General features: G+C 49.0%; 2 protein-coding genes across 2 annotated transcripts; both read left to right on the forward strand.

The window, feature by feature from the left end:
- The first annotated feature begins 10,954 nt into the window (after window positions 1-10,954).
- Window positions 10,955-15,102, forward strand: LOC109760003 (iron-sulfur cluster co-chaperone protein HscB homolog). Its single transcript, XM_020318839.4, has 8 exons — window positions 10,955-11,309; window positions 12,274-12,347; window positions 12,461-12,894; window positions 13,748-13,844; window positions 13,935-14,024; window positions 14,293-14,358; window positions 14,509-14,577; window positions 14,660-15,102. The coding sequence occupies exons 3-8, from the start codon at window positions 12,569-12,571 to the stop codon at window positions 14,795-14,797; spliced, it is 786 nt and encodes a 261-aa protein (XP_020174428.1). The 5' UTR covers window positions 10,955-11,309; window positions 12,274-12,347; window positions 12,461-12,568; the 3' UTR covers window positions 14,798-15,102.
- Window positions 15,103-19,521: 4,419 nt separating this feature from the next.
- LOC109760002 (uncharacterized) lies at window positions 19,522-22,626 on the forward strand. Its single transcript, XM_020318838.2, has 2 exons — window positions 19,522-20,280; window positions 22,140-22,626. The coding sequence occupies exons 1-2, from the start codon at window positions 19,655-19,657 to the stop codon at window positions 22,369-22,371; spliced, it is 858 nt and encodes a 285-aa protein (XP_020174427.1). The 5' UTR covers window positions 19,522-19,654; the 3' UTR covers window positions 22,372-22,626.
- The last annotated feature ends 3,394 nt before the right edge of the window (window positions 22,627-26,020 follow it).

The raw sequence follows: 26,020 nt of genomic DNA on the forward strand, positions 1-26,020 counted from the left end.
CTCGGAGCAGCCAACCAGCTAGTGGTTGTAGGGGGCGGCTATTTATAGCCTAGGGGAGCAGCCCGCATGATAAGACATAAATGCCCTTCAATGATATGACCGTTAGGTGAGTAGATATTTTGGGACAGCTGGCGCATAGCACAGCAACGGTCGGAAATTTGAGGTTCAAATTCCTCAGGGCTATCATGTTCCTCACTGTGTAGGCAATCCGCACTGGCGAATTCCTAACTCCTCAGTCAGAACAAATTCCTCAGAGACCAAAAGAACTTCGTCTCTGTCACTGAAGAATATGACTGAACTGTATGAGATTTCCAATGGCTTCACTCGAAGGGATTGGTAGGTGTAGGATTTTGAGTTGAGCATCACATGGAAATTTTTCCTTAGTATTTCCTCGACCCCCTTTAACAGTACGGTGTTTCCTATGACTCAAGAAAGAGAAAATGAAACTACGAAAACAAAAGTCTTCACGCTTCATATTCCTCAAATGAATGCCAAGTCTTCAAGGTCACACCAATTTCTTCATCTTCAAAGTCTTCAGAAAGTCTTCAGTAATCCAAAGTCTTCAGTCGAAGAACTTCATTTTTAGGGGTCGACTTTCTCTGTAATTATCAAACTCCTCATAGACTTATAGATCTGTGTACACTCACAAACGCATTAGTCCCTTAACCTATAAGTCTTCAATACACCAAAATCACTAAGGGGCACTAGATGCACTTACATGGTCGCCCCATACTCGCACTCCAAACTGATAACGGAAAAGAGTTTGACAACGTTGCTCTTCGCACACTTCTCGCCTCTCACGGCACCATCTTCCGTCTGACTTGCCCCTACACTTCTCAGCAGAACGGCCGCGCCGAGCGCATTCTCCGCACTCTGAATGACTACGTTCGCACGTTACTCTTTCACTCTAACGTGCCCGCTTGGTTTTGGCCTGATACCCTCGCTACCGCCACTCTCTTAGTTAACATTCGTCCGTGTCGCCCTCGGTGGAACTACGCCCCACACCACCTTCTCTTCGGCACACCACCGTCCTATGATGGTCTCCGCATCTTCGGGTGTCTCTGTTATCCTAGCACCGCGTCCACCACGCCACACCCAAGCTCGCACCACGATCCGTCCTATGCATCTTCCTTGGTTACCCTCCTAACACCAAAGGTTACCGGTGCTATGATCCTGTCACTCATCGTGTCTACACCTCGAGGCATGTGTACTTTGTCGAGACGGTGTTCCCTTTTTTTAGGTTCCTCCGGCTTCGACCCCTTCGGCGCAGGCCCCCGCGCCCCCCTCGCGGAGCGATGCGCGGCGGCAGCCCCCGACGCCCCCCCCCCGGCACGGCGCCCTCTGCCGCCACCACCTGGCTTCGTGACTCCCTCCCCCGAGGTCGAGTCCGAGCGGGCCCCTGGGTCCCTGTCTCCCTCATACGAGGTTGAGCCCGGCACCCCACCCGCCCACCCTGCGACGGGCTCGACGTCACCCTCACCAGTCGCCTCCTCTGCCGCCGGCTCGGCCGCCGCTGCGGCCTCCGCCGCCGTCGCGGCCCCCGCCGCCGCACCGGGTGCCCCCGCCGCTGCGGCACTCGCCGGCCCTACTGCCCCGCCACTTGGCGTGACTACCCGTGCCCGAGCAGGAGTGCTTCGGCCCAGCACGCGTTGCTCCGCTGACGAGTATGTGTGTGCCGCCTCGACGTCGACGCCATCACCCTTCCCCACCTCTGCTCGCGCTGCCCTTCGGGATCCCCACTGGCTAGCTGCGGTGCAGGAGGGGTTCAACGCCTTACAGCGCAACCGCACGTGGCAACTTGTTCCGCGACCCCACCGTGCCAACATCATCTCTGGCACGTGGGTGTTTCGCCACAAGACTCGCCCGGACGGTTCTCTCGAGCGCTACAAGGCTCGATGGGTTGTTCGTGGTTTTCGGCAGCGCGCGAGCGTGGACTTCACCGACACCTTCGCCCCGGTTGTGAAACCGGGCACGATCCGCGCCGTCCTTCAGCCGGCCGTCTCGCGCGCCTGGCCTGTGCATCAGTTGGACGTTTCCAACGCCTTCTTGCACGGTCATCTTGCCGAGCAGGTGTTCTGTGAGCAGCCTACTGGTTTCGTCGACGCCGAGCACCCCGACTTCGTATGCTTGCTCTCCCGCTCTCTGTACGGGCTGAAGCAGGCGCCTCGGGCTTGGTACCAGTGTATCGCAGCCTTCCTGCAGTCTCTGGGCTTTCGGTCCACTCGCTCTGATGCCTCACTCTTTGTGTATCATCAGGGAGTTGACACTGCATATCTGCTGCTCTACGTCGACGACATCATCCTCACGGCGTCCACCCCCGATCTCCTTCAGTGGCTGACTGCTCGTCTTCGTGATGAGTTCGCCCTCAAGGACTTGGGCCCCTGCACTACTTTCTCGGCATCGAGGTGATCCGCCGGGCTGACGGTTTCTTTCTGCATCAGCAGAAGTACGCCCACGAGCTCCTTGAGCGTGCCGGTATGCTTAACTGCAAGCCGGTGCCCACCCCCGTCGATACGAAGGCGAAGGTCTCTGCTCTGGAGGGGTCTCTCGTGTCCGATGGAGTGTTTTATCGCTCTATTGTCGGTGCTTTACAGTACTTGACGCTGACTCGCCCCGACCTGCAGTACGCTGTTCAGCAGGTGTGCCTCCATATGCACGCCCCGCTTGACTCTCACTGGACTCTGGTGAAGCGTATTCTCCGTTACATACGCGGCACCATGTCCTTGGGACTCACCCTGGCGGCCTCCGCCTCCACCGACCTCATGGCCTACTCGGATGCTGACTGGGCTGGCTGCTCCGACACGCGATGCTCTACGTTAGGCTACTGCATCTACCTTGGGCCCTCGTTGATCTCTTGGTCATCGAAGCGGCAGCCCACGGCCTCCCGCTCCAGTGCTGAGGCAGAGTATCGCGCCGTGGCCAACGCAGTGGCCGAGTGCTCTTGGATACGTCAGCTGCTGCAGGAGTTTCTTTGTGATGTTCACAAGGCCACTCTTGTCTACTGCGATAACGTCAGCGCGGTCTACCTCTCCGCCAACCCGGTGCACCATCGACGGACGAAGCATATTGAGCTCGATATTCACTTCGTGCACGAGCAGGTTGCCCTTGGCCGTGTTCGGGTTCTCCACGTGCCGACGACGCAACAATTTGCTGATGTGATGACTAAGGGATTGCCTACTCCCGTCTTCGAGGAGTTTCGGTCCAGTCTCTGTGTCTCCGGCGATGCTTCGACTGCGGGGGGTGTTGAGTATGTATTTTGTACTGCACGTGTATTGGAGTTGTGGCCCACCTCCTAGTCTTGTATAGTTGAGGTAGAGGCCTTCCCTTGTATTATATATGCGTGCACCAGCACCCCAAATCGATACAACGATTATTGTATTGCAAAACATCTCTCTACACGGTTTTTTCTCTCATTTGTGTTTTCTTTTTTATGCTTATCATTATTCACATTTTTGACTCACAAAGAAGATGACAGCAATATTCATTCTAGAATGGAAGAGAGCGTGAGAGAAATTATGGTTCCCATGATTTGCTTTATATCCTCCGACTACAGTACAAGGGAAGAGTAGTGGTTCTAGTTTCTTTTTTTCATTGAAATTTTTGGGGTTTTGTTGTTCTTTTTTTTGCAACTTCATATTTTTACTCATGCTTCCCTTTCTCATTTTTCTTATTGGTTCTTTCTTCTTCATCTATTAAAAAGTTCTTTTGTCTAGCATCGCACCACACACGCAATAAGAAGCATAATGCAAGACATGTAACGCAAGCGTTATAAGTCGATTGCACCCGCATGAGCACAATGCCAATGCAACTCGGGTCGAGAGGGGGGTTGCCAGGGCCAGTTGGATGTCCATCACTAGACATGCATTTGCAAGTGTTGTAACCCGACAACAACTGCATGGCCACAAAGATACTGCAACTGATGTCAAGCAAGGGTTGTCGGGCCAGTTGCATGTCGACAACAACTCGATGTCACTTGCAACTAGGCAGTTTTTTGTGTGATGTTTCATAATTGCCCCAATTGCAAGTCTACCATCGACTCGCAACTGCGAGGGCTCGCATGTCATTTGAAAGTAGACCATCGACTTGCAACTGTTCTTGTGTGTTGTTCTTATTGTTGCTCTAGTTTCAAGTCCACCATCGACTTGCAAGTGGGGGGGGGTGTTTACTCGATGTCACTTGCAACCCAACCCTGGACTTGCAACTAGGTTGTTTTGTGTGTGTGTGTCGTTTCGTAATTGCCCCAGTTGCAAGTCCACCATCGACTCGCAACCGTGAGGACCCGCATGTCGCTTGCAATTAGACCATCGACTTGCTACTAGTCTTGTGTGTGGGGTGTTTACTTGATGCCACTTGCAAGCCAACCCTAGACATGCAATTGGTCTATTTTGTGTGTGTTGTTTTCGTAATTGCTTCAGTTGCAAGTCCAGCATCGTCTAGCAACTGTGGGCCCACATGCCACTTGCAACTCGACCATCGATTTGCAATTTGGGGTGTTTACACGATGCCACTTGCAACTCAACCCTGGACTTGCAACTGGTCTGTTTTTCATGTGATGTTTTGTAATTGCCCCAGATGCAAGTCAGGGGTCGTCCTGCAACTGCGAGGCCCCGCATGTCACTTGCAAGTCGACCCTGGACTTGCAACTCGGGGGTGTTTACTCGATGTCACTTGCAACTCAACCCTATACTTGCAAATGGGGCTATTTTTGTGTGTTGTTTCGTAATTGCCCCAGTTGCAAGTCCAGGGTTGAGTCGCAACTGCAAGGGCCCGCATGTCACTTGCAACCTGACCCTCGACTTGGAACTGGGGGGTGTTTACTCGATGTCACTTGCAATGCAACCCTAGACTTGCAACTGGGGCAATTTTTTGTGTGTTGTTTTGTAATTCCCCCAGTTGCAAGTCCAGGGTCGAATCGCAACTGCGAAGGGCCGCATGTCACTTGCAAGTAGACCCTCGACTTGCAACTAGGCTTGTGTGTTGTTGTTGTGTTGTTATTGTTGTTATTGTTGTTGTTGTTGTTATTGTTGTGTTGGTTGTTGGGGATGTTTACTTGATGCCACTAGCAAGTCAACCATGGACTTGCAATTGGTCTACTTTTGTGTGTGTTGTTTTCGTAATTGCTCCAGTTGCAAGTCCACCATCGTCTCACAACTGTGGGGCCCACATGCCACTTGCAACTTGACCATCGCCTTGCAACTGGGGGTGTTTACTCGATGCCACTTGCAAGTCAACCCTGAACTTGCAACTGGTTTGTTTTTTGTGTGATGTTTCGTAATTGCCCCAGTTGCAAGTCCAGGGTCAACTCGCAAATGCGAGGGCCCGCATATCACTTGCAACTAGGGGGTGTTTACTCGATGTCACTTGCAACTCAACCCTAGACTTGCAACTAGGGCTGTTTTTTGTGTGTTGTTTCGGAATTGCCCTAGTTGCAAATCCAGGGTCGACTCGCAACTGCGAGGGCCTGCATGTCACTTGCAACCCGACCCTCGACTTGCAATTTGGGGGTGTTTACTCGATGTCACTTGCAACTCAACCCTGGACTTGCAACTAGGGCAGTTTTTAGTGTGTTGTTTCGTAATTTCCCCAATTGCAAGTGCAGGGTCGAATCGCAACTGCGAGGGCCCACATGTCACTTGCAAGTAGACCCTTGACTTGCAACTGGGCTTTTTTGTGTGTAGTTTGTAATTGCCTCAATTTTCAACTCCACCGTCGACTCCACCATGGACTTGCAAGTGGTTTATTGTGTGTGTGTTATTTTCGTAATTGCTCCAGTTGCAAGTCCACCATCGTCTCGTAACTGTGGGGCCCAAACGCCACTTGCAAATTGACCATCGACTTGCAACTGGGAGTGTTTACTTGATGCCACTTGCAACTCAACCCTGGACTCGCAACTGGTCTATTTTTTCTGTGATGTTTCGTAATTGCCTTAGTTGCAAGTCCAAGGACGACTCACAACTATGAGGGCCCGCATGTCACTTGCAAGTAGATCATCAACTTGCAACTGGGGTGTTTACTCGATGTCACTTGCAAGTCAACCCTACACTTGCAAACCAGCTGTGTTTTGTGTGTTATTTCGTAATTGCCCTAGTTGGAAGTCGAGGATCGAATCACAACTGCGAGGGCCCGCATGTCACTTGCAAGTAGACCCTCTACTTGCAACTAGGCATTTTTTTTGTATAGTTTGTAATTGCCTCAATTGCAAGTCCACCATCAACTCGCAACTTTGGGGCCTGCATGCCACTTGCAACTCGACCCTCGACTAGCAAATGGTCTGTTTTGTGTGTGATGTTTCGTGATTGCCCCAGTTGCAAGTCCAGGGTCGGCTCGCAACTGCGAGGGCCCGCATGTCACTTGCAAGTACACCATCGTCTTGCAACTTGGGGTGTTTACTCGATGTCACTTGCTACTAGGGGTGTGATGACTTTTTTTATCATGCGATAAACATTTTTGAATAAATGATTTTTCAAATATGTGGCTAACAAATTTGAATACGCGGCAAACATTTTTTAAATATGTGACGAAGCATGTTTTGAATATATGACTTTTTTCAAATATGTTATAAGCATTTTTTACATATGAACGTGTCATATTTTTCTTTTCAACAGTATAATATTTTTATTTTTGATGTTTAACATTTTTAGAATAATTTTTAAAAAAGTATTTCTGGAAAATTAAAAAATGTGTGGGACAAAATTGGGCATGAGCCTGCGCCAGAAGCATCCTGTTGCTGATTACTGCAGAACAAACATGCAGCTACGCGTGACGCGGACAATGGGTCTAGTATTCTCTTTTCCTTTTCATGAAACATGGACATGTTGTAAGTTTTTCATGATAATTATTATTGGCTAGATGAATATATATTTTCCTAGTATACTTGCACACCACTACATTTGAATCATTCTTTCTATGTGTTTTTTATATATACTAGTAGTCCTTTTCGGTCATATTACTAGTCAATATTTTTGTACAGACCAAGTACAGTTTTCTGTACACACTAGTTAATGTTCTAACTTTGTCTACCCGTGAAAGAAAAATCTAACTTTGTCAGTTCTTTATTTAAAAATGTTGGGTTCATTGAGCTCGTAATATACAGGCCTAATGAATAGTACTTAAAAGGCAAATAGAAAAATCTTGTGGCAATGGAGTCGTAATACTCTCATCAGGGGGAGAGTTGTCGGGGCCGATGAAATCGGTTTCATTTTTATTACTTTTAGGTATTTTTGTTGTAGTTGCAACCGCTCCAACCCGAGTGCAATTGCAACTCAGCACACCCAAGCGCAACCGCAAGACATATAATGTGGCCGCAATCGAGGGGAGGGGGGAGGGTTGTCGGCGCCGATGAAATCGGTTCCATTTTTTAGGTCTTTTTGTTGTAGTTGCAACCGCTCCAACCCGGGCGCACTTGCAACTCAGCACACCCAAGCGCAACTGCAGGGCATATAATGTGACCGCAACCGGGGGGGGGGGGGGGGGGTTGTCAGCGCCAATGAAATTAGTTTCATTTCTTTTGTAGTTGCAACCGCCCCAACCCGAGCGCAATCGCAACTCAACACACCCAAACGCAACTGCAGAACATATAATGTGACCGCAACCGGGGGTCGGAGGGAGGGTTGTCGACGCCGATGAAATTGGTTCCATTTTTTAAAGTCTTTTTTGTTGTAGTTGCAACCGCTCCAACCCAGGCGCAATTTGCAACTCAGCACACCCAAGCGCAGCCCGCAAGACATATGATGTCAGCCCCTTAATTATTATTATTATTTTCATTAAAGTTTAATTTTTGTTTTGTAGTTGCAATTGCCCCAATTAGAGCGCAACCGCAACTCAACGCACCCAAGTGCACCCGCAAGACGTAAAACGTGACCACAACCAACAGGTCAGGGGCAGTGTTGTCGGCGACGGCGAAGCCTTTTTTTTTAATCATTTTTTACGGGTCATTTGTCTTACCCTTTTTTTTAGATGGTTGTCAGTACTCATTGTTTTTTCAATATATCTTAGTCATAAAGATTTTTTTCCCACACACATATAATCATGTCTAAGGATGAAAAACAGAAGTATAGCCACTGGTTCTTGTATATTCTTTTTCTTTTTTCTTTATCCTCAAGTCTATGGCAGGTTGCTCCTCCTTTAACGTATCTTTCCAGAAGCCCTACCCCATTCTGGGTGCAGCACGGGAGCCTGCCCGTCCCAGGTTGCAGCGGTCCACATATAATTATTTTTTGTAAAGAGGCTCGCAACCCAAAACAAACAACCCAAAAAGGCCCACAACACAAAGGCCCACAACCCACAACAAACAACCCAGAAGTTACAACCAAAATGGGTTTTTTATTCGTTCCGTGCGGGAAGAAAGGAACAAGTCTGCTCGGTCTGCCGGGGGATCGGGCCGCGACAAACAACCAGCGACGTCATCAATACTTCATTCGACTGAGAACATTTTATATTTCATTCGAATGAGTTCCAGACGCTCCCTTTAATTTACAGGTGTAAATTACGGGGCCAGTAGCGATTTTCGGCTAGTAGCGAAACGGAGACGTGTATTTACAGGTGTAGTTGCTAGCGAAACGACATTTCAAACATGGCCTTACGGAGATGATGTATTAGTGAACGTTCTCTCGAAGCGGATCTCTGGAGCGTCCGATCCGAAGCACAAAAGTCAACACGGTGACATGTGACAATTACGGTGTGTGCATTTTTCGTTCCAATGCACCCCCTGAGCGAACCACACAAAACATTCGATCTCGATCTGAGGAAACAACGCAAGCCCCGTCTTATCCCTTATTCTCCCCCTCAAAATCACATCCGGATGGCAAATTCTTTATCTAGCACATCCTCCAAACTAGCATGGATTGATCATCAATCTCACCACACTACTACATGCACAATATAGCATTGAAACTGACATGGAAAACATATACATCTACCAAAACACTATGAGCATCATTATTCCCGACAACCGAAACCTACCATACTACCAAAACGACATCACTAGTATCTGATCTACCAAATCCTCTAATCTACCACATACTCACATATCTAAGCTACAACAAGGTCATAGATCTACTCTACAACGAGTAGGGAGTGATGCTACTTATAGCCATCGGAGTAGCAAGGCGGAGTCGGTTAACAACTCGAGGAAGAGGAGGAAGAAGAATCACCATTGCCGACCACTGCTGACCGGAGAAGATGGCGCAACTTACCTGCTTTGTCGATGAAGAAACATCCTAGGAGGGAGTGCTCGAGGGGGGAGGGGAAATGACGGCGTGGGTTCAGACGGTGAGCCGAAGGGAGGTAAATAGGGCGAGACAGTCAACAGGAAATGACGCATGTGTCATCTTCCTATTCACGTGAGCTCGGCGTTGTATTGCCCCTGCTTGCACGAGATAAGTCTGGTTGAGTGGAAACCGGGGATTCTATTGTTACTCGGAGGCCTAACTAAGAGGTTCTTTAAGATTCGTGTGGGACAAGATTTTAATGCAACCTACCTGAACAAACGGTCAAAATTATATCCATGCACCTAACCAAACACGTCCATAGCGGTGCTCGGGACGAGACAAGAAGCGGCACGACTCGTAACTCGATGGCTGTGCAGGGTGAGTTGCCTCTCCGCCCTACTCCTCCTTCTATCTTCTCTCCGGTGAGCTTCCGGATGTCAGCATGCACCCTCCTTCCCAGCGCCAGTTCGCCTTGTCCTCCAGACTCCCCCGTTCGTGCCCCGATCTCAGACGCACTCGCTACCAGTGGTCGTTGTCTCCTCCCCCCCCCCTTGGCCACCGCCCCCTCTCCCCATGTCCCCATGGTGACGGCCTCCCCCTACAACCCATGGACCCCCTCTTAACCTAAATCCCCTCTTGCCCTAATCCCCTCTAATTTAACCTATTTGTTGGGATTCTTACTGTCTTTTAATTCTGCAGGTTACTGCATCGGTGTATTGATCCATAGCAGGCCAATTTAAGATATCCGAGGTTTCCCTGAATTTTTTAGATGATTCTACAACATTTTGCTTTTGCCGTGAGATGCTTGATTGAGTGTTGCGTGTGAGGAGTAGGATAGAATGTTGAATTTTTAACTATTTTTTAAGAAACACCTGTAATGTTATTCATACTCATAACAATTACATGTGCACTATTTTGGATCTAAGATCCAAGAAAATACAAAGTAACTCATATGACTAAAAATTACAATGAAATCCCTTGGAAACACCTTCGTTGTATCAATCTCTATTAGAAGAAATACTTCAAAGACTTCGGTAAAGAGGTTGTAATTGGACTGGAGCAACAGTGTTGTCACTCTATCACTCACACAAAATTACCAATAATGATTTTTGAAAGCACCTTGAGTCGCCCATCCAAAAAGATGAGAAGCCTTGATCGATGAACGTACTTGGGCCGGGATGATCCCTTAGAAGTGCAGGCCATCGGATCACAATATCTTCACCATTGTGTCGATTTCAACTCCACAAAGAATCAAACCAACAAAAAAAGTTTGGCACACCGACATAAACTCATTACGTCCGAATTATCGGATCTACGAGGATAAAAAACTCTCTAATCTCATGGCACCGTCATAAGAACGTGAGTAAATTTATTCTCACAAAATACGATGATCACTAGATGATGACGAAGAATATAGGATTTTTGAAGATGCCAGGTCCCCCACCTCTTAGCGTCAAGATGGTCACTAGATATTGAATTTTTAATTATTATTTTTTTAGGGGAAGGATGTTGATTTTTTTACTGGTCGTTGAAAAAAAAATTGAGGGGTGCTGAATTTTTATTTATTTTTTTAGGGAAAGAGAGGTGTTGAATTTTTAATGGAAAGCACTCAGAGGCGGATCTACAGCCTACAGGACAGGATGGGTCGCGGCCTAGCCTGGAACTTTAGACGGGAAAATTACTTATGTCCAGAAAAAAAAAACAAGGCCCAACGCTTACTCGTCCCGACCCATCATCTCAGCCAGCTGGCCCAACAAACAACGCACGCAGGCACACTGGGACAGACGCACAAAAAAAACGCACCGCCCCTAAAAAAAGAATGGGACAGACGCACCGAGCCCCTACTCGCCCCCGAGGCCCCGATCTCGCCGGCTCTCCGCCTGCCTCGCCGGACGCCATCGCCCGTCGCTACCTGCCTCGACGTCGCTAGACGCCAAGGAGGCGCCCCTTACCGGAGCTCGGCGCTTCCGCGCCCCCTTGGCGCCCCTGCAATCCGGCGCCTGCTGCCCAGTCCGCTGTCCGCCGATTCCGGCACTCGGCCTGCAGCAAGACAGCAACCCTGCCCAGTGGCCAGCCTTTAGCCCGATTCGAGGACTTGAGGCAAGTTTTCCACTGCGCCACTTCCCATTCCCCAATTTCTGATTTAGGGTTTGCTCTTTGCTGTCTATTGCATCGATCAGGTGGAGGAGTCAAGTCTATTGCGTTAACTAGGCAATCAGATTTTCTATCCAGTACATGAACACACAGTCCTGTGAACACATACACATAATTTTGCTATCCAGTACATGAACACCTGATCAATGTCATAATAATGATTTGTCTGATTGTTTGCCACTCTAACAAGTTACTCTAACAATGCCACTCTAACAAATTAATAATGCCACATTGTCTTCTTTGAACTTCTCAAGGTATGTATTGCGTAGGCTTCTCATGCAAAATTGAGAATTTTAGTATGCCTGTAAGACCATATTGATCTGTTTTTATTGCTATTGGTAAATTAATTAGAATGTTGGCATGCCATATTTCCTGTCAACTTTTTTAGGTGGACCACCCTGTTTTGAAATCCTAGATCAGCCACTGGAAGCACTAGCCATCGGACTACTGATCCATGTGATCATCACATCCGACTAGTGTGCTGCCGTCGGATAGGAGGTGTATGCACGTTAGATTGGAGTGGCCCAGTACGTGGATGTTTACAGTTGATTAACTAATATTAGATGCATATTTGTTGGATGTGACATAACCTGTATTCAGGTGCATATAAACTATTGTTAGATGCATAGTTGTTGGATGTGTAAAAGAAGCTGTATTCAGGTGCGTATGAACTAATGTTAGATGCATAGTTGTTGGATGTGTTACAGAAGATTTATTCAGGTGGGTATGAAGTAGTATAATATAGTAATGTCAGCAGCATAACAGTATGTAATGTTCAGTTGTTTACAAAGCATATTGGATTTGTGAAACTATCAGTTTAGTTGCTTCATATATAATTTTATAAAGCATAGTGACTTGCGGTTTCATGCTTAGGCAACAAATAATCAAGTGAACCTGCTTATTTTTTCAGGTTGACCTGCCGTTCTGTCTGAGATTGTGGTGGTGTACTGCTGGTTGTAGTGGTGTTCTTCTCCCAGGTTGAAGGTAATTCTTGATCCAAACTTTGTGCAAAAAATTACTGCTGTCTTGTTGTATGGCATGCATGTTATTTGTGTCTTACAAGTAGATATTTTTCCCATGCTTGGTACCTCCCCCAGGTTCTCTCTGCCAACAAAGAACCGCTCCGCTGCTATACTTGCTTGGACCCCTTGTTTCTGGGGCTTCCTCGCGCCTTCGCCCACCGAGTGGTCCACCAGCCAAAGACCATGTGGCGCCGAGCCGGATCGATCTGCCTCCATCTCTCCAGAATTGCCGGCCGCCGCGTCCGACGACCCCCACAGCCTCCTGCTCCCACTGCCACCTGCTCTACCTCCGCATTCGCTTCATCCTCTTTCCACCACAATCTTGGAACCTTTCTGGATTCCATCAGAGTTCCTCCCTCTCGAAGCCTATCGAACCAGGCAGGCGGTGATGGCAGCATCGGCGGAGAGTGCTGGAGTTGTGGCGCCAAGGGGGCATTCCTCTCCTGCGGGTCCTGCAGGAGCGTGCAGCCCGTTGATCCTGCGGTCGACTACTTCCGAATATTTGGCCTGTGAGTAGCAACCTTCCTGAACCTTCCATCTTTTGTTGTGTGTTTGTGGGCAATCAGGCCATATTTGCCTTTGTGCTGTGTCTTTTGCTGAATTTGCTGGTATTCTAGTTTCGAAACAACTTTATTTATTTTCTTGTGAGAAAATGCTGCATCTGGTATATAATTTATGAGCACACCTGAATTTGCTGCATCATGATGTTAGCCTAGTTAGGCTAATATACTTTCGTGTTCCCCATATATCAGCAAGCAAAATAATAAGGCATGGAACTGGCTGATGAATGAACTTTTGTGTGTCGCGCAACTTTGTACCTATGATAACTGGATGCATATCTCCTGTTGGAATTATGTCGAATATTTCAAGTCAGGTTAAGTTTGGACTTGGATTTGTATGGTGTGTAGATAGGGTATGGAGTCGTGTTCAAGGACACTTGTATCCTAGGCCTCCTATATAATGTGGGGGTAGACACACGATATAACCAATGCCAAAATAATAGCACAGGTCCACGGCGGAGCCGATGGCATCTCGGTGCCCGGGTGTCTGGTGTGCGGCATTGTAGTGGTGTCAACGGGGAGGAGCGCCCGTAGTCACGCCCCGGGATGTAGCCGAGTTCGGTGAACCTTGTGAACAAGTCTTGATGTCGTGCCTCGTGTGTGATTTCTTGTCCTCGGAAAATCGACTATGCGATCGGATTTTCGAACATCTTCAGCCGCCCATGCACTTGTCAGTTCCTGTAATGCTACAATATTGTACCATATGCTTTATCTCAACCATCACTTGTTCATGTCTTAGTAATCATGTCATTGATTTTTCTGCCTTAAAATGATTTTTTGAAATTTTAACTGGTTTCTGTAGGGACAGAGGATACGACGTAAAGGATACCAACTTAGAAGGGAAGTACAAAGACTGGCAGAAGAAGTTACATCCTGACCTTGTTCATTCTAAATCAGAGGTAGAGACTGGCATCCTTAGCAAAAGTTACATATTCCCATTTTAGTTTGAGCCTTCAAACCTCTTTTGATATGGCTTATGTCTCATGTAGAAAGAGAGAGATTTTGCGGCTGGGCAGTCAGCACTTGTCATTGAGGCATATCGCACACTGAGCAAACCTTTACCAAGGGCATTGTACTTGGTAAGTTGTTCTAGTGGTATTTTTAAGTTCCACTGATGCAGGCGTGTTCAATCATCCTGATATTTCTTTTTAATCGAGCTCGATGTAATGATGTGCTGCTGGCTGGACCACCCCAGCCTAACCCGAAAAGAAAGAATAAAACCATCCGTATGGTAGCCAGCTTTTTTGGTTATAGGGAGTTCTTACTTTTGCCGACTTATAAATAAGTAACTAGAAAATTACATCTTACTATCAAAAGGCTTTTCAACCATACCAAACCATTTGGCAGCTGCAACTTGAGGGGATACACGTTGATGAGGAGAAGACTATCAATGATCCAGAACTTCTTATGGAGGTAAACAATCTCCTCCTATGCTTTTGCATGCAACCAACTAAATCATCTAATTCTCTTTTCATATAACTGCAAGAATTAATCATTTCACCAGGAAATATATCTCACCACAAGATCACTGTGAAGAAAACTATACTTTCATTTAACTTGCAGATGATGGAGATACGTGAAGCTGTTAGTGAAGCCGGTGATTCTGAAACTCTGAAGAAGATCCAATCTCAGGTTCTTCTGTACATTATTACACAATGCCATTATCACCTATCGGGAAGCATAATTGGCTAACATTATATGTAACCTTTCCCAGATGAAGAGGAAGCTCGAAACCTGGTCCAAAGCCTTCCAGGAAGCGTTCGACAAGAGGGACTTCGACGGTGCAGTGGAAGCTACACAGAGAATGAGATACTACGAACGTGCTATGGAAGAAACTGTGAAGAAGCTTTGATCTTAGCCCCGACTGGGAGCTATGTAAATTGCACGCCTTCAAGAAAACTAGACGGGTACGGGCGCTCCACCGCTCCGGGAGTCTGGTGGCTGACATGTTACAGGTCGGTTGAGTGAAGTCATCGTGAGAGGCAGGGTCGTACCACGCAGTTTGACTGAATAAAGTGACTCTGTTTTTACGTTGTTTTCCTTGTGTTGTATGCTGGTCGACTGGTGTGGCCGTGGGAAATTACTGCAGACAAAATACTGTGCAGTTGCTTTTCGTGCGCATGTACCGAAGGCAGATCGAACTGTAGCTCCCCCTGATTTCGCTTCGTATGTCAGAGGATCTGGATAAATCTGATCATATGCAGGGCCGGGCCAGGTTTTGGGCTCGGCTTGAAAAGGCCTGAACCCCAGGCTAAGCCTGAGAACAGCCTGAAGCCTGAAAATGTCCCTTTTCTCAAGCTTGAGCCCGAAAGCCTGGCACGAATGCTGTTTTTTAGAAGAGTGAACACACGTAAGCCCAGCTCCAAAACCTGACCTGAAACGCTGGAAGATTGAAGCCCGAGCTTGTCCCAAATTTCAGCTGCAAAATTGAGCCTGGGCATGCCTCGAATGGCAAGCCCGACTTGGTCTGGCCTGAGGTTGTCGAAGAACATGTTTGTACCAGTTCGGTGATCACTGCAAGATCTATCACAAGTGATTGGACGAGTTCTGAGAAACTTAGCTCAAGGAGAACAATGCGCCATTAGAGATTAATTGGATTTACAATAGTTTGAATTTGGGTAAACAAATCACTCTGTCTTCACCAAGGTTACGAGTTACAATTCCTCGAAACATTTACTTTGAGTACATTGTTGTGTTTTGAAGAATTCTTCACTCTGTCATCTCTGTGACTTCTGTGAAGACTTATCGAGTACTTTCATTCCAGTACTTAATTTTGTTAAGTTCTGTACTCATTATTCCTTTTGAGAATTGTGTCTTCTGGCTGGAAATACACCCCGTCCCCCGTGCCGCTCCCGCGAGCGGCCCGGGCGGAAACCTAATCCCCGCCGCCGCCGCCCCCGCCCCGCACCCCCCTCCCCTCCCTCGCCGCCGCCAGCGGACGCCGCCGGGCAAAGCCCGTGCGCGCGTCGGCGGCGGCGGGGTCCCCTATTCCCTCGAGGCACTCCGGCGGCGCGGGACACCCTTCCTCTTGGTCAGGCGACTCGGCGGCGGCGCGCGTCCGGCCAGCGTCGGCGTGGCCCGACGGTGCTGGTTGGAGCGGTGCGCGGCTCTGGGATGGCGCGGGCTGGCGTGGTCCGGCCGGATCTGGCGGCCATGGCCGGCGGCGCTCGGAGGTTGGTGCTAGGCGCTGCTCGGGGGATGCAGCGCGGCCGGCGGGCTGCGGTCGGTCCTCCGGGAGCTGGCGGAGCAGGGACTGGTGGTGCCGCGGCGTCTCGCTCCCGTCTTGCTGTTGGCTAGCCACGGGTCGGTGGCGCTGGCTGGCGGCGCCCGGAGCGCGGATCCAGGGATCTCGGCTCGGATCTGGTGCGCGTCGGCGCTGGCCGGCGTCCTTGGGGTGCTCACGGCGGGGAATGTGGCGGTTGTCTCTGGAGCCTTGCGTGGGGCGTAGCAGGATGGGGGTGTAGGTGGTACACCGGCACTGGCGGTGGCGGCGGTGCGAGCGCAGCCATGGCGGCGACGGCGCTACGAGGCCTTGCCAGGAAGGGTCTTGGCGGGCAGCGGGCGTTCGGTTGCTGCCGTGTGAGGCGGGCGGTGTTGCCTCGGCAGTGTGGGTGCCGAAGTGTGGTCGGAGGTGTGGGTCGGATCCATTCTGGTGGCAGTCCCCTGGCGCGGGTGAAGGCCACCGTGGCGGATCTGGCGTTGCACCGCTCGGTGGTTGCTGCGGCTCCTTGTCGATGTTGAAGGTGATGGCTTTAGGCGCGTTTCCTCGGCAGTGAGGGGGGCTTCGATGGCAAGTTGCTGCGGTGACGGCGGTGCGGGGCATCTGATCGGGACTGGCCAAGATCTTGGAGGCGTGGAGATGTGCAGCGCTACGGATGAAAATCCTGTTCGGTTGTGGCCGGACCGGCGTTGATGGCACCTGCGGGTGTCATTCACCTTCCTGGAGGCTTCGCTGAGTGCAACGCCATCCTCCTCGCGACCTCGTATCGGCAGCTGTCTCCAGGGCGAAAGCCTTGATTCGTAGGATCGGCATGATGGCAACGTCTTTGAGGTTGTTACTCTGTTGGGAGCATTGTGTTGGGAGACTCGAGGTCCCATGATGTGCTCCTCCGGTGTTCACCGCTGCCCGGATCTTTCTCCTCCGGCACCATGTACGATCGTCGCGGGCTAATCCAAGGAAGCTGGAGTTGCTGTTCTTCGGAGGTCTTCAGTGTCGGCCGAGACGCGGCGAGGGGCTCGGTGTTGGGTAGGCTTTTTGTGTCGTAGTTGTGTTGTTGTGTTTGGTTGTCCTTATACGATATGAGTGTGGAGTTGGTCGCCTTCGTTGTTCGCAGCAAGTGGTAGACGTGGTTGTATGTCTTATTTCTCTTCTTCTATAAAGCTAAGGTACGCAAGTTGCGTACCCTCGAAAAAAAAAGAGAATTGTGTCTTCTTGCTAGTTTAGTTTAATTGCTTAGTGGTTCTCTATTTACTATCTTACTAGCTCGCTCTTGTCTACTTTAGTTACTACCTCCGTCCTATTTTATTAGGTCCCCTCGTATTTTAGTTCAAATTTTGACCATCTATTTACTAGCAAAATATAAAGCACATGTTAAAAAATATATGTATATTTTTTTGACATGTAATTTACATCTAGTAGTTAAATCTATGGTCAAACGCTTAGCCCGAAACTTTCCACACTAGAAAAAAGTTAGCCCAAAATAAGAGGCGGGCTAAAAAGTCAGATGGAGGGAATATTTGTTTTCATTGCGTGTTCCTAAGTTTAGCTTTCTACTGTTTTAGAATTCATCATTTCTGCTTAGTTGGAGTTCTTTTATTCTACTGTTCTTCGAATAACTTCTCTTTTTCAAAGAATTTATTCCAAATGCCCATTCACCCCTCTAATTGTATACTTTGAACCTACAGCTGGTATCAGCGCAAAGTACTTCCTTTGTCTCTGTGATTTGATTTAACCATCTTAGCACCATCGCACCCACAGATCCAACATACACCAATCATCTCACTGCTCGCCGTCCACTCGACGACTAATGTCGTTCTCGGTGGGTCACCGCCCTAGCTTACTACGGTGGCACGACAGTTGAGACGCCGACGGCAGAGAACCTCCCAACCACCAATAGGGCCCGCCGCCAACACAACAGAGGTCGGGGCTAGGGTTAAAACTCTCAAATCTTATTTTGCTAACCAGTCGCTGTAGTTTTTTTTCACCGGGTTTTCTCATTTTGTGTTCTTTTTCTTATTCCTTTTTTTCATTTTATTTTTTTATTTTATTTATTTTATTTTTTTATGTTTATCGAATTCGTGAACCTTTCCCAATTTCACAGACTTATTTTCAAATTTAAAAACCTTTTTCAATCTTGTGAATTTTTATTCAATCCATGAACTTTTTCTCAAATTCATGAAAAAATCCGAATTTTGTGAACTTTTTTCAAATCTTTTGTGAACTTTTATTTTCCAAATTCATGATTTATTTTCATTTTTGCAAACTTTTTCCAAATTATGAACTTTCCAAGTCTTGAATTTTTACCAAATTCATGAAATTTTCTCAAATTTTGGACTTTAAAATTTTTGTGAACTTTAAAAAAATTATGAACATTTTCCTAAAAAAATCAATGGCTAACTCTCCGGGGTCAACGGCCGCTGGCGAACCGGTTAACGGTCAATGGTCGCGGGCCCATCAGTCAACCAATTTAAATAAAACACAGCTGGCCGGCGCATACAGTATTGTGCATGAGCGCCAGTTATCCTAATTGACCCAAATTAAAACTGAAAAAATTCAGCCGCGGTGGACTGGCAAATTCTATTAAAATTATTCCTGATAAGGGCGCTGCAGCCGCCGCCGCTGCCGCAAGGATATTTTTGGTCCCTCGCCTCTGGCTAACATCTTGAGGACCTTACATTTTCAAGAATTCTACGTCCTTCGCCATTTTGTGAGAATAAATTTACTCTCATTGTTTTGGCGGTGCCATAAGGTTAGAAAGTTTTCTGTCCTCGTAGATCCTGATGAGTTTATGTTGGTGTGTCAAACTTTATTTATTGGTTTCATTTTTTGTGGAGTGGAAATCTTTCATCGACATCATGGTGAAGATATTGTGACCGACGTCTTGCACTTATAAGGGATGATCCCCGGCCCAAGTACGTTCATCGAACAAGTCTTCCCATCTTTTTAGATGGGCGACTCAAGGCGCTTTCAAAAACCATTATTGGTAATGTTGGTGCAGGCGAAAGAGTAACAACATCGTTGCTTCAGTCAAATTGCAGTCTCTTTACCGAAGTCTTTGGAGTATTTCTTTTAGCAAAGATTGATGCAACGAAGAAGGTGTTTTCAAGAGATTTCATTGTAATTCTTAGTTATAGGAGTTATTTTTCTTGAATGTTAAATTCAAATCAATGTACCTGTATGTGTACCTACAATTATTATATGTGTATGATAAAATTTCAGGTGTTTCTAAAAAAACTCATGTTATTCCCGGCCGTGGTGGGCAGCTGGCCTCTATTGGTTCCTTTCTTGGCCATGTACGAACACGCATCCGAGCACCGGTCTGTTGTTCCTTGCTAAACATAGAAGACATTCTTCGTCCTTGCTTGCTTGTGTAGGAGACGATGCTCACAGTCACATGGTCCACATGACACGGACGCCAAGTATACATGCATATACTCCAACATTTCTCTTGTACAAACGCGCGCCCTGAACCCAACGCCCCATACCAAGATGTCCGAGACGACACGGTCCGTCATGGACGCGGCTCCCGGCGACACCGTGCCAACAGCCACCGGTCATGGTCTGCATGGCATCCCCGTGCTCATCACGCCTTTCCACCAGCCGGGCGGCGCCGCCGCGTCGACAGAGACGATGCGCACGGCGTTCCAGGGCTTCCTCGTCCTCCAGGGGCAGGGGGAGGCCAAGGAGGACGAGCGGAAGAAGTGGTTCAGGGAGATGCGCGGGTGGCTGATGGTGCTGGCGACCGTGGCGGCGTCGGTGACCTACCAGGCCGGCCTGAACCCGCCCGGCGGGTTCTGGCAGGACACCAAGGAGGGCCCCGGCGGGCACCGCCCCGGCAACCCGGTGCTGCGCGACGAGCACTGGGTTCGGTACGTCATCTTCTACTACTTCAACGCGACGGCGTTCGTGACGTCGCTGGTGATCATGGTGCTGCTCATGAGCGAGCGGTTCTACCACGGGGAGGCCAAGGTGGTGGCGCTCATGCTCACCACCTTCGTCGACCTCGCCAGCCTCGTCGGCGCCTACATCGCCGGCACCACGCGCTACGCCACCTCCTGCGTCTACATCGTCGTCATCACCTGCGTCTCCTTCATCTGCGTCGTCTACATCGGAGAGTACGTAGCCACACATCTTCGAACAATCTTCTATATATGATCCATATTGCATACATACATGCAAATTTATAAATGTATGTGTTAGACATAAGCGACGCGGGCGGGTGCACGTCGAGCCAGGCGCCGGTGCGTGGCCGCGTCAATGGCTGTGGCGAGTGTGCCGGCCAGTTAGCTAGCTGCATGTGATGATCAAGTCAAGAGTTTGTTAGCTTGGCCAACCCGTGCGTGCATGTAGGAGAGCCGGTGCATGCGGTTAGTGGCCGTGGTTGTTAGCGGGCCATGCGTGTGTGGGTTAGTTGAGTTAGTGGCCAGTGATGGCCGGGTCATGCGTGCGTGCGTGGTGACCTTAGGCATGGTAGCTAGCTAGGTGTGTGTGCGTGTTGGGTATAAAACCCACCCTCGGTGTATTGGTGAATGGAGCTGAGCCAGCCATATAGCCATTGAAAAGATAAAGAAGATTAGGGTGTGCGTGCGTCCACGGCGGTGTTCGTGCACCGGCCCGGAATTTTTTGTATCTTGTGTCTTCTTCTATCTCTAGCCGAGAGTGAGAGAGAGGGTTGCGGTTCCAACAATTGGTATCATGAGCTTGGTGTCTTGGGCGTGCTTGCCGTGCTGGAGGCGTGGCAGCGATGGCGGCGCTCGCCGGCGGCTGCGCGATGGAGCTCCGGGCCGTGTGTCGGCCTATGGAGGTGGGCGGCGCTGTGGCTGCCATGGCGCGTGGCGGAGGCGGCGGGCGGTGACGTCGTACGTGCGGCGACCGCGGAGGCCGCCGAGGCGCTGCGTGGTGGCGCGGCGGCGCAGCACGGCGTGGCGGCATGGAGGTGCTGCGCTGCGGTTGAGGCCACAGCGGTGCAGGGCAACAAGCCGTGGCGGCGAGCCAGGCGCGACCGGTGCGTGTTATGGGTGCGCACTGGACGCGTCGGGCGCGTCGGGACCACGGGCGCGCGTACGAGCGTGCAGTTGACGTTGGGAGGAGGCATATGTCGCCGTTGTGCTCGAGTCCGTGCTCGAGTTCGGCTACATCCTTCCGGCGTTTGTTGCTGGCGGCTGCCATGGCGGACGTGGAGGCGGCGCGCGGTGAGCGTCTGGTGTGGTCGGGCTCGTCGGGCGCGTCGGGTGCGCGCGGGACGTACGGGATACACTGGTGCGGTCAGGCTCGTCGGGCGCGTCGGGTGCGTGCGAGACGTGCGGGGCGCAGAGGGACGCCAAGCGTGTGTCGCCGGCGAAGAAGGAGCTCGGCATATGTCACTGGAGACGTGAATGGAGCACGGTGGGACCGGCGTCGTTGCGCCAGGTTGGGTCCGCGGGCTGGGTCTCCGACAACGTTGAGGTGTGGCTTAGGGGGAAAGTGTTAGACAAAAGCCACGCGGGCGGGTGCACGTCGAGCCAGGCGCCGGTGCGTGGCCGCGTCAATGGCTGTGGCGAGTGTGTCGGCCAAGTTAGCTAGTTGCATGTGATGATCAAGTCAAGAATTTGTTAGCTTGGCCAACCCGTACGTCCATGTAGGAGAGCCGGTGCAAGTGGTTAGTGGCCGTGGTTGTTAGCGGGCCATGCGTGTGTGGGTTAGTTGAGTTAGTGGCCAGTGGTGGCCGGATCATGCGTGCGTGCGTGGTGACCTTAGGCATGGTAGCTAGCTAGGTGTGTGTGCGTGTTGGGTATAAAACCCACCCCTGGTGTATTGGTGGATGGAGCCGAGCTAGCCATGTAGCCATTGAAAAGATAAAAAAGATTAGGGCGTGCGTGCGCCCACGGCGGTGTTCGTGCGCCGGCCCGGAATTTTTTGTGTCTTGCGTCTTCTTCTACCTCTAGCCAAGAGTGAGAGAGGGCTGCGATTCCCACAGTACTTGATGTTCTTGCAGGGCGATGGGGGAGATATGCGCCTTCGTCCTGAAGAAGATAAAGTGCATGCGTAATCTGGCGAAGCGGAAGTGGTTCCCGGTGCCGGCGGGTGTGGTGACGAGATCGCTGCCGGAGGAGGAGGCTGAGGAACGCAGGAAGAGAGCGGCGACGAGCAACCGCCCCACTTGCTGCCTGTGCTGTGGCTGTGGGCAGTCACCGGCGACGTCTGGTAGGCGCGACGTGGAGGGGTAGTGATCCGGTCGACTAACCTGTTTGCCATGCACGTATCATCTCTAGCTTCTTCGTGTTGTCAGACTGTTCATTTGTCTTTGGTTTTGTTGCTGGTTTAGTTGTTTCGTTGCCAAGATCTGTGCGTCTCGGTGAACTTGTCGGTCTCTATAAAGGAGCGACTATATTTAAGTGGCCTGATTTTTAATTAAGTCTATTTTTCACTGTATATTACTAGTAGTTTCTTCTCTATATACAAATGAAATGTGCAATTTTACACATATCTATATTTTGCAAAAAAAACTAATTAAGGATATGATGTTTGATGTCCAGTAGTGTTACCTAAACGCTCTTATATTTCTTTATAGAGGGAGTACTCCATTAAAATGGTTGCATCTGTGAACAGATTAAATTTAATTTTCAAAAACAAAGATAAGGATGAATCTAAACTATAAATTTGCATGATACTCTATGTACTATGAGTTGACTCGCTAATAAGCATAAAATCATCTCTTTTTTCTTATTAATATTGCATACATATGCATTGTAAACCGAAGGAAACATGAACAAAAAACAAAGTTTATTCTAAGGTGGAATGAATTAAAGGCGTTGGTATCCTGAAGAAAAAAATGAAAAAAAAAAACTCAAAACAAAGGATAACAAAAACTTGCACATGTTGCATAGAACTTGCACTAATCCATAGTCTGCAAAACCAACCATATGAGGCGTGTTTGGTTACATTGCCAATCCAGCCTGGCCCGGCGAGCCTGGCTCTAGTGAGGCGGTTTGAGGGGATGCAGGCAAAAGAAAAACCAGATGCACATAGTTTGGTTGCTTGCATGTCCCTAGTTGCATGAGACAACCATTTTTGACCCGGCGTTTGGTTGCCCGCATTGCATTAGGCGCACATATGACATGGTGTTTGGTAGCAACCTGCATAAGGTATTGTCACCACTTCTAACTAGTGGTGAGCTTACCACACACAATCTAAACATGTAGTGCCGGATAGTTAAACAAATGACAGTTCATCATAACTACTATCAAATGACAGTTCAAATTATTAAGAGCCATTGGCTAAATAGGGGATAGTTCATCGGTGTTGCTGCTACCAGATCTTTCTCTTCCTCTTCCTCTTCTTTTGCTTCTGCTACTGTTGCTTCTTCTTCTTCTTCCATCTTCTTCAAATCCTGCACTGACCTCTGTTAAGCCACATTGTCTCTGCCCACTCCAACCTTTTATTCTTCCAAGCGTCATTGTCAAATGCCTCCACACCTTGGCCGGAGCTAACAACATCGTCAGGCTCGACCTCTTCCTCCTCAGGCACGTGCTCATCAAAGCCCCACTGGAGGATCCAGTTATGCAGAATGCAACAAGCAAGAACAAGTTTAAACTAAGTGGAGTATGGGTGGAATGGCTTCTGATCCAGGATCTTAAACCTATTCTTCAGAGCTCCAAATGCCCTCTCGACAGTTACTCTAAGGCTGGAGTGTCTAAGATTAAACAGCTCCTGTGCAGTCCTAGGATAGTTCCTACCAGAGAACTCGTTGAGATGGTACCTGGTTTTCCTGAAGGGTGGAAGAATACTCGGCCGACATGCATAACCAGCATCTCCAAGGTAGAACTTGCCGTCGGGGATGTTGATCCCATCGGGTCGACTCATGTTGTCACTGAGAATATTAGCATCATGCGCTAACCCCTCCCAGCCAACCAGCACATATGTGAACTTCAGATCAAAGTCAACAGCAACAGGCACATTCTGGCTTGTGTAGTGCTTCCTACCCCTGTATGCTGTAGACTGTGACCTAGGAACTCTGGCAGTGACATGAGTACCATCTATTGCCCCAATGTAATCCTGAAAATGGCAGCACAAGCCTGTGTTAGTGCTCAACTTGAACAATACAAGCATATCAAGCCATGAAAAGTGTATATTGTCAATGCTCACCTTGAAGTATGGATACCATCTTGGGCTTCCGCGAATCTTGGGTGGAGTCTGACCAGATGGTCGCCTGATCATCTCTCCTCTAAGCTCCCCAATAGCAAAAAGCACTTGCTTGAAGTACCTAGAGATGGTCTCCATTGATCTCCTAAACGTGTTGTGAATGACCCTGAACCTCTCGTTATGGCCAACAACATGGAGCAACATGGCCACTTGCTCTTTGACACTGGTGTTAATGTTATCTTGTAGCAGCCCCCTGCTCCTGAAGGTCTCGACAAGCCTGGCAAATGGTGCTCTTTTCATTCGAAGCATCCATAGAGCATCAACGTCATTGCAGTTGTAGATGTAGTTCAGATTTTGGATACTCTCCTGTTCCCGGACAAACAATGGACCATAGCGGATCAAAGGTCTCCCAGTACGACGAACAGCTCTCTGGTGCATGAACATGACCCATGCCTGAATCACACTAATCAGTGTTGCTGCCTGAATTATCAGCCTCATCCGTGCGTCCATAACCTAGTCGACATCGATGGTTCGTTCAGTGGGAAATCGATCCTACACCTAGCCTAACGGCCTAACCACCGAGCTAACAAAGGGGGAGGGGTGCTGCTTACCAGCATCGGAGACGAGGACGGCGTAGGGGGAGCCATGGCACAGACAAGGTCGAACAAACGGTGGCCAACAGCAAGGGGAGCACCAGATCCGCCGCAAACACCGCCGCCTCTTCCGCCGCCGCCGCCTCTACGCAGATCTAAAATCGCAGCCGGCGCCGGTGGTAAGGCAGTAGGGAAGAAAGGGGGTACTGGCTATGGGTGAGCGAGTGAAAGAGGGGTGAGGCTAGATTTGGCGCCAGGACAGCGCGCCAGATTTCCATCTCCCACCATCCCCCCTCGCCCTCGCGTCGCACCCGCCCGTGCGACCTCGCGCTGCACTCAGCCAGGCTCGCGAGAAACTGCCAATCCAAGCATTTCCAGCAAGCCAGGCTCTGGGCTGCTTTGAGAAGCATGCAATGCAGGCCCAACAGTGAATCCAGGCAACCAAACAGGCCTCTTGCTTCCCGCGCGGGCCTGGTTGGGCTCGATGCGGGCAACCAAACATGCCCATAGTAGTGTAACTTTCGGACGATATGATTTGCACACGGATTATATGAAATATGCATGTACACATCCATATTTGTACTCAATATTCAAACAATAAAACAACAATGTTGGAGATTAATCATCTATTGACACGACGAATACGAATTGCACCTCATGTCACCTTCCCATCTCTCTCACGCATGCGCGGACATCTACATACATACACACATGCATGGTTCCCCAACCCAATAAAAAAAGAATTTTTAGGTGACTTACAAATAGCCCGCACGAATAAATAAATTATGCACATAGAATTTGCTCGTAGTTTCTAACGAGTGAACTTGTGTTTATTTCCTAGAAAGAATATCTTATATACTCCTCCGTGTGTGGTCACCAGTTGTGCCATTTCCCATCACCAGCAACTGATTCCATTATGAAGAGCTACAACTTGGAATCAAACGTTAGAATCACGATTTACTTTCACCATTAGGTTTCCACGATGGGCTGATCAAAAACTAGATCTCATTTGATGAATACTTTTCTAGAAAGAAACTCCCCTAGTACTAATTGCATACTTCCTTCGTCCCAAAATAAGTGTCTCGGCTTTAGTACAAATTTGTATTAAAGTTAGTACAAAGTTGAGACATTTATTTTGGGG

This window comes from Aegilops tauschii, chromosome 7, assembly GCF_002575655.3.
Source record: "Aegilops tauschii subsp. strangulata cultivar AL8/78 chromosome 7, Aet v6.0, whole genome shotgun sequence".
Taxonomy (NCBI): domain Eukaryota; kingdom Viridiplantae; phylum Streptophyta; class Magnoliopsida; order Poales; family Poaceae; genus Aegilops; species Aegilops tauschii.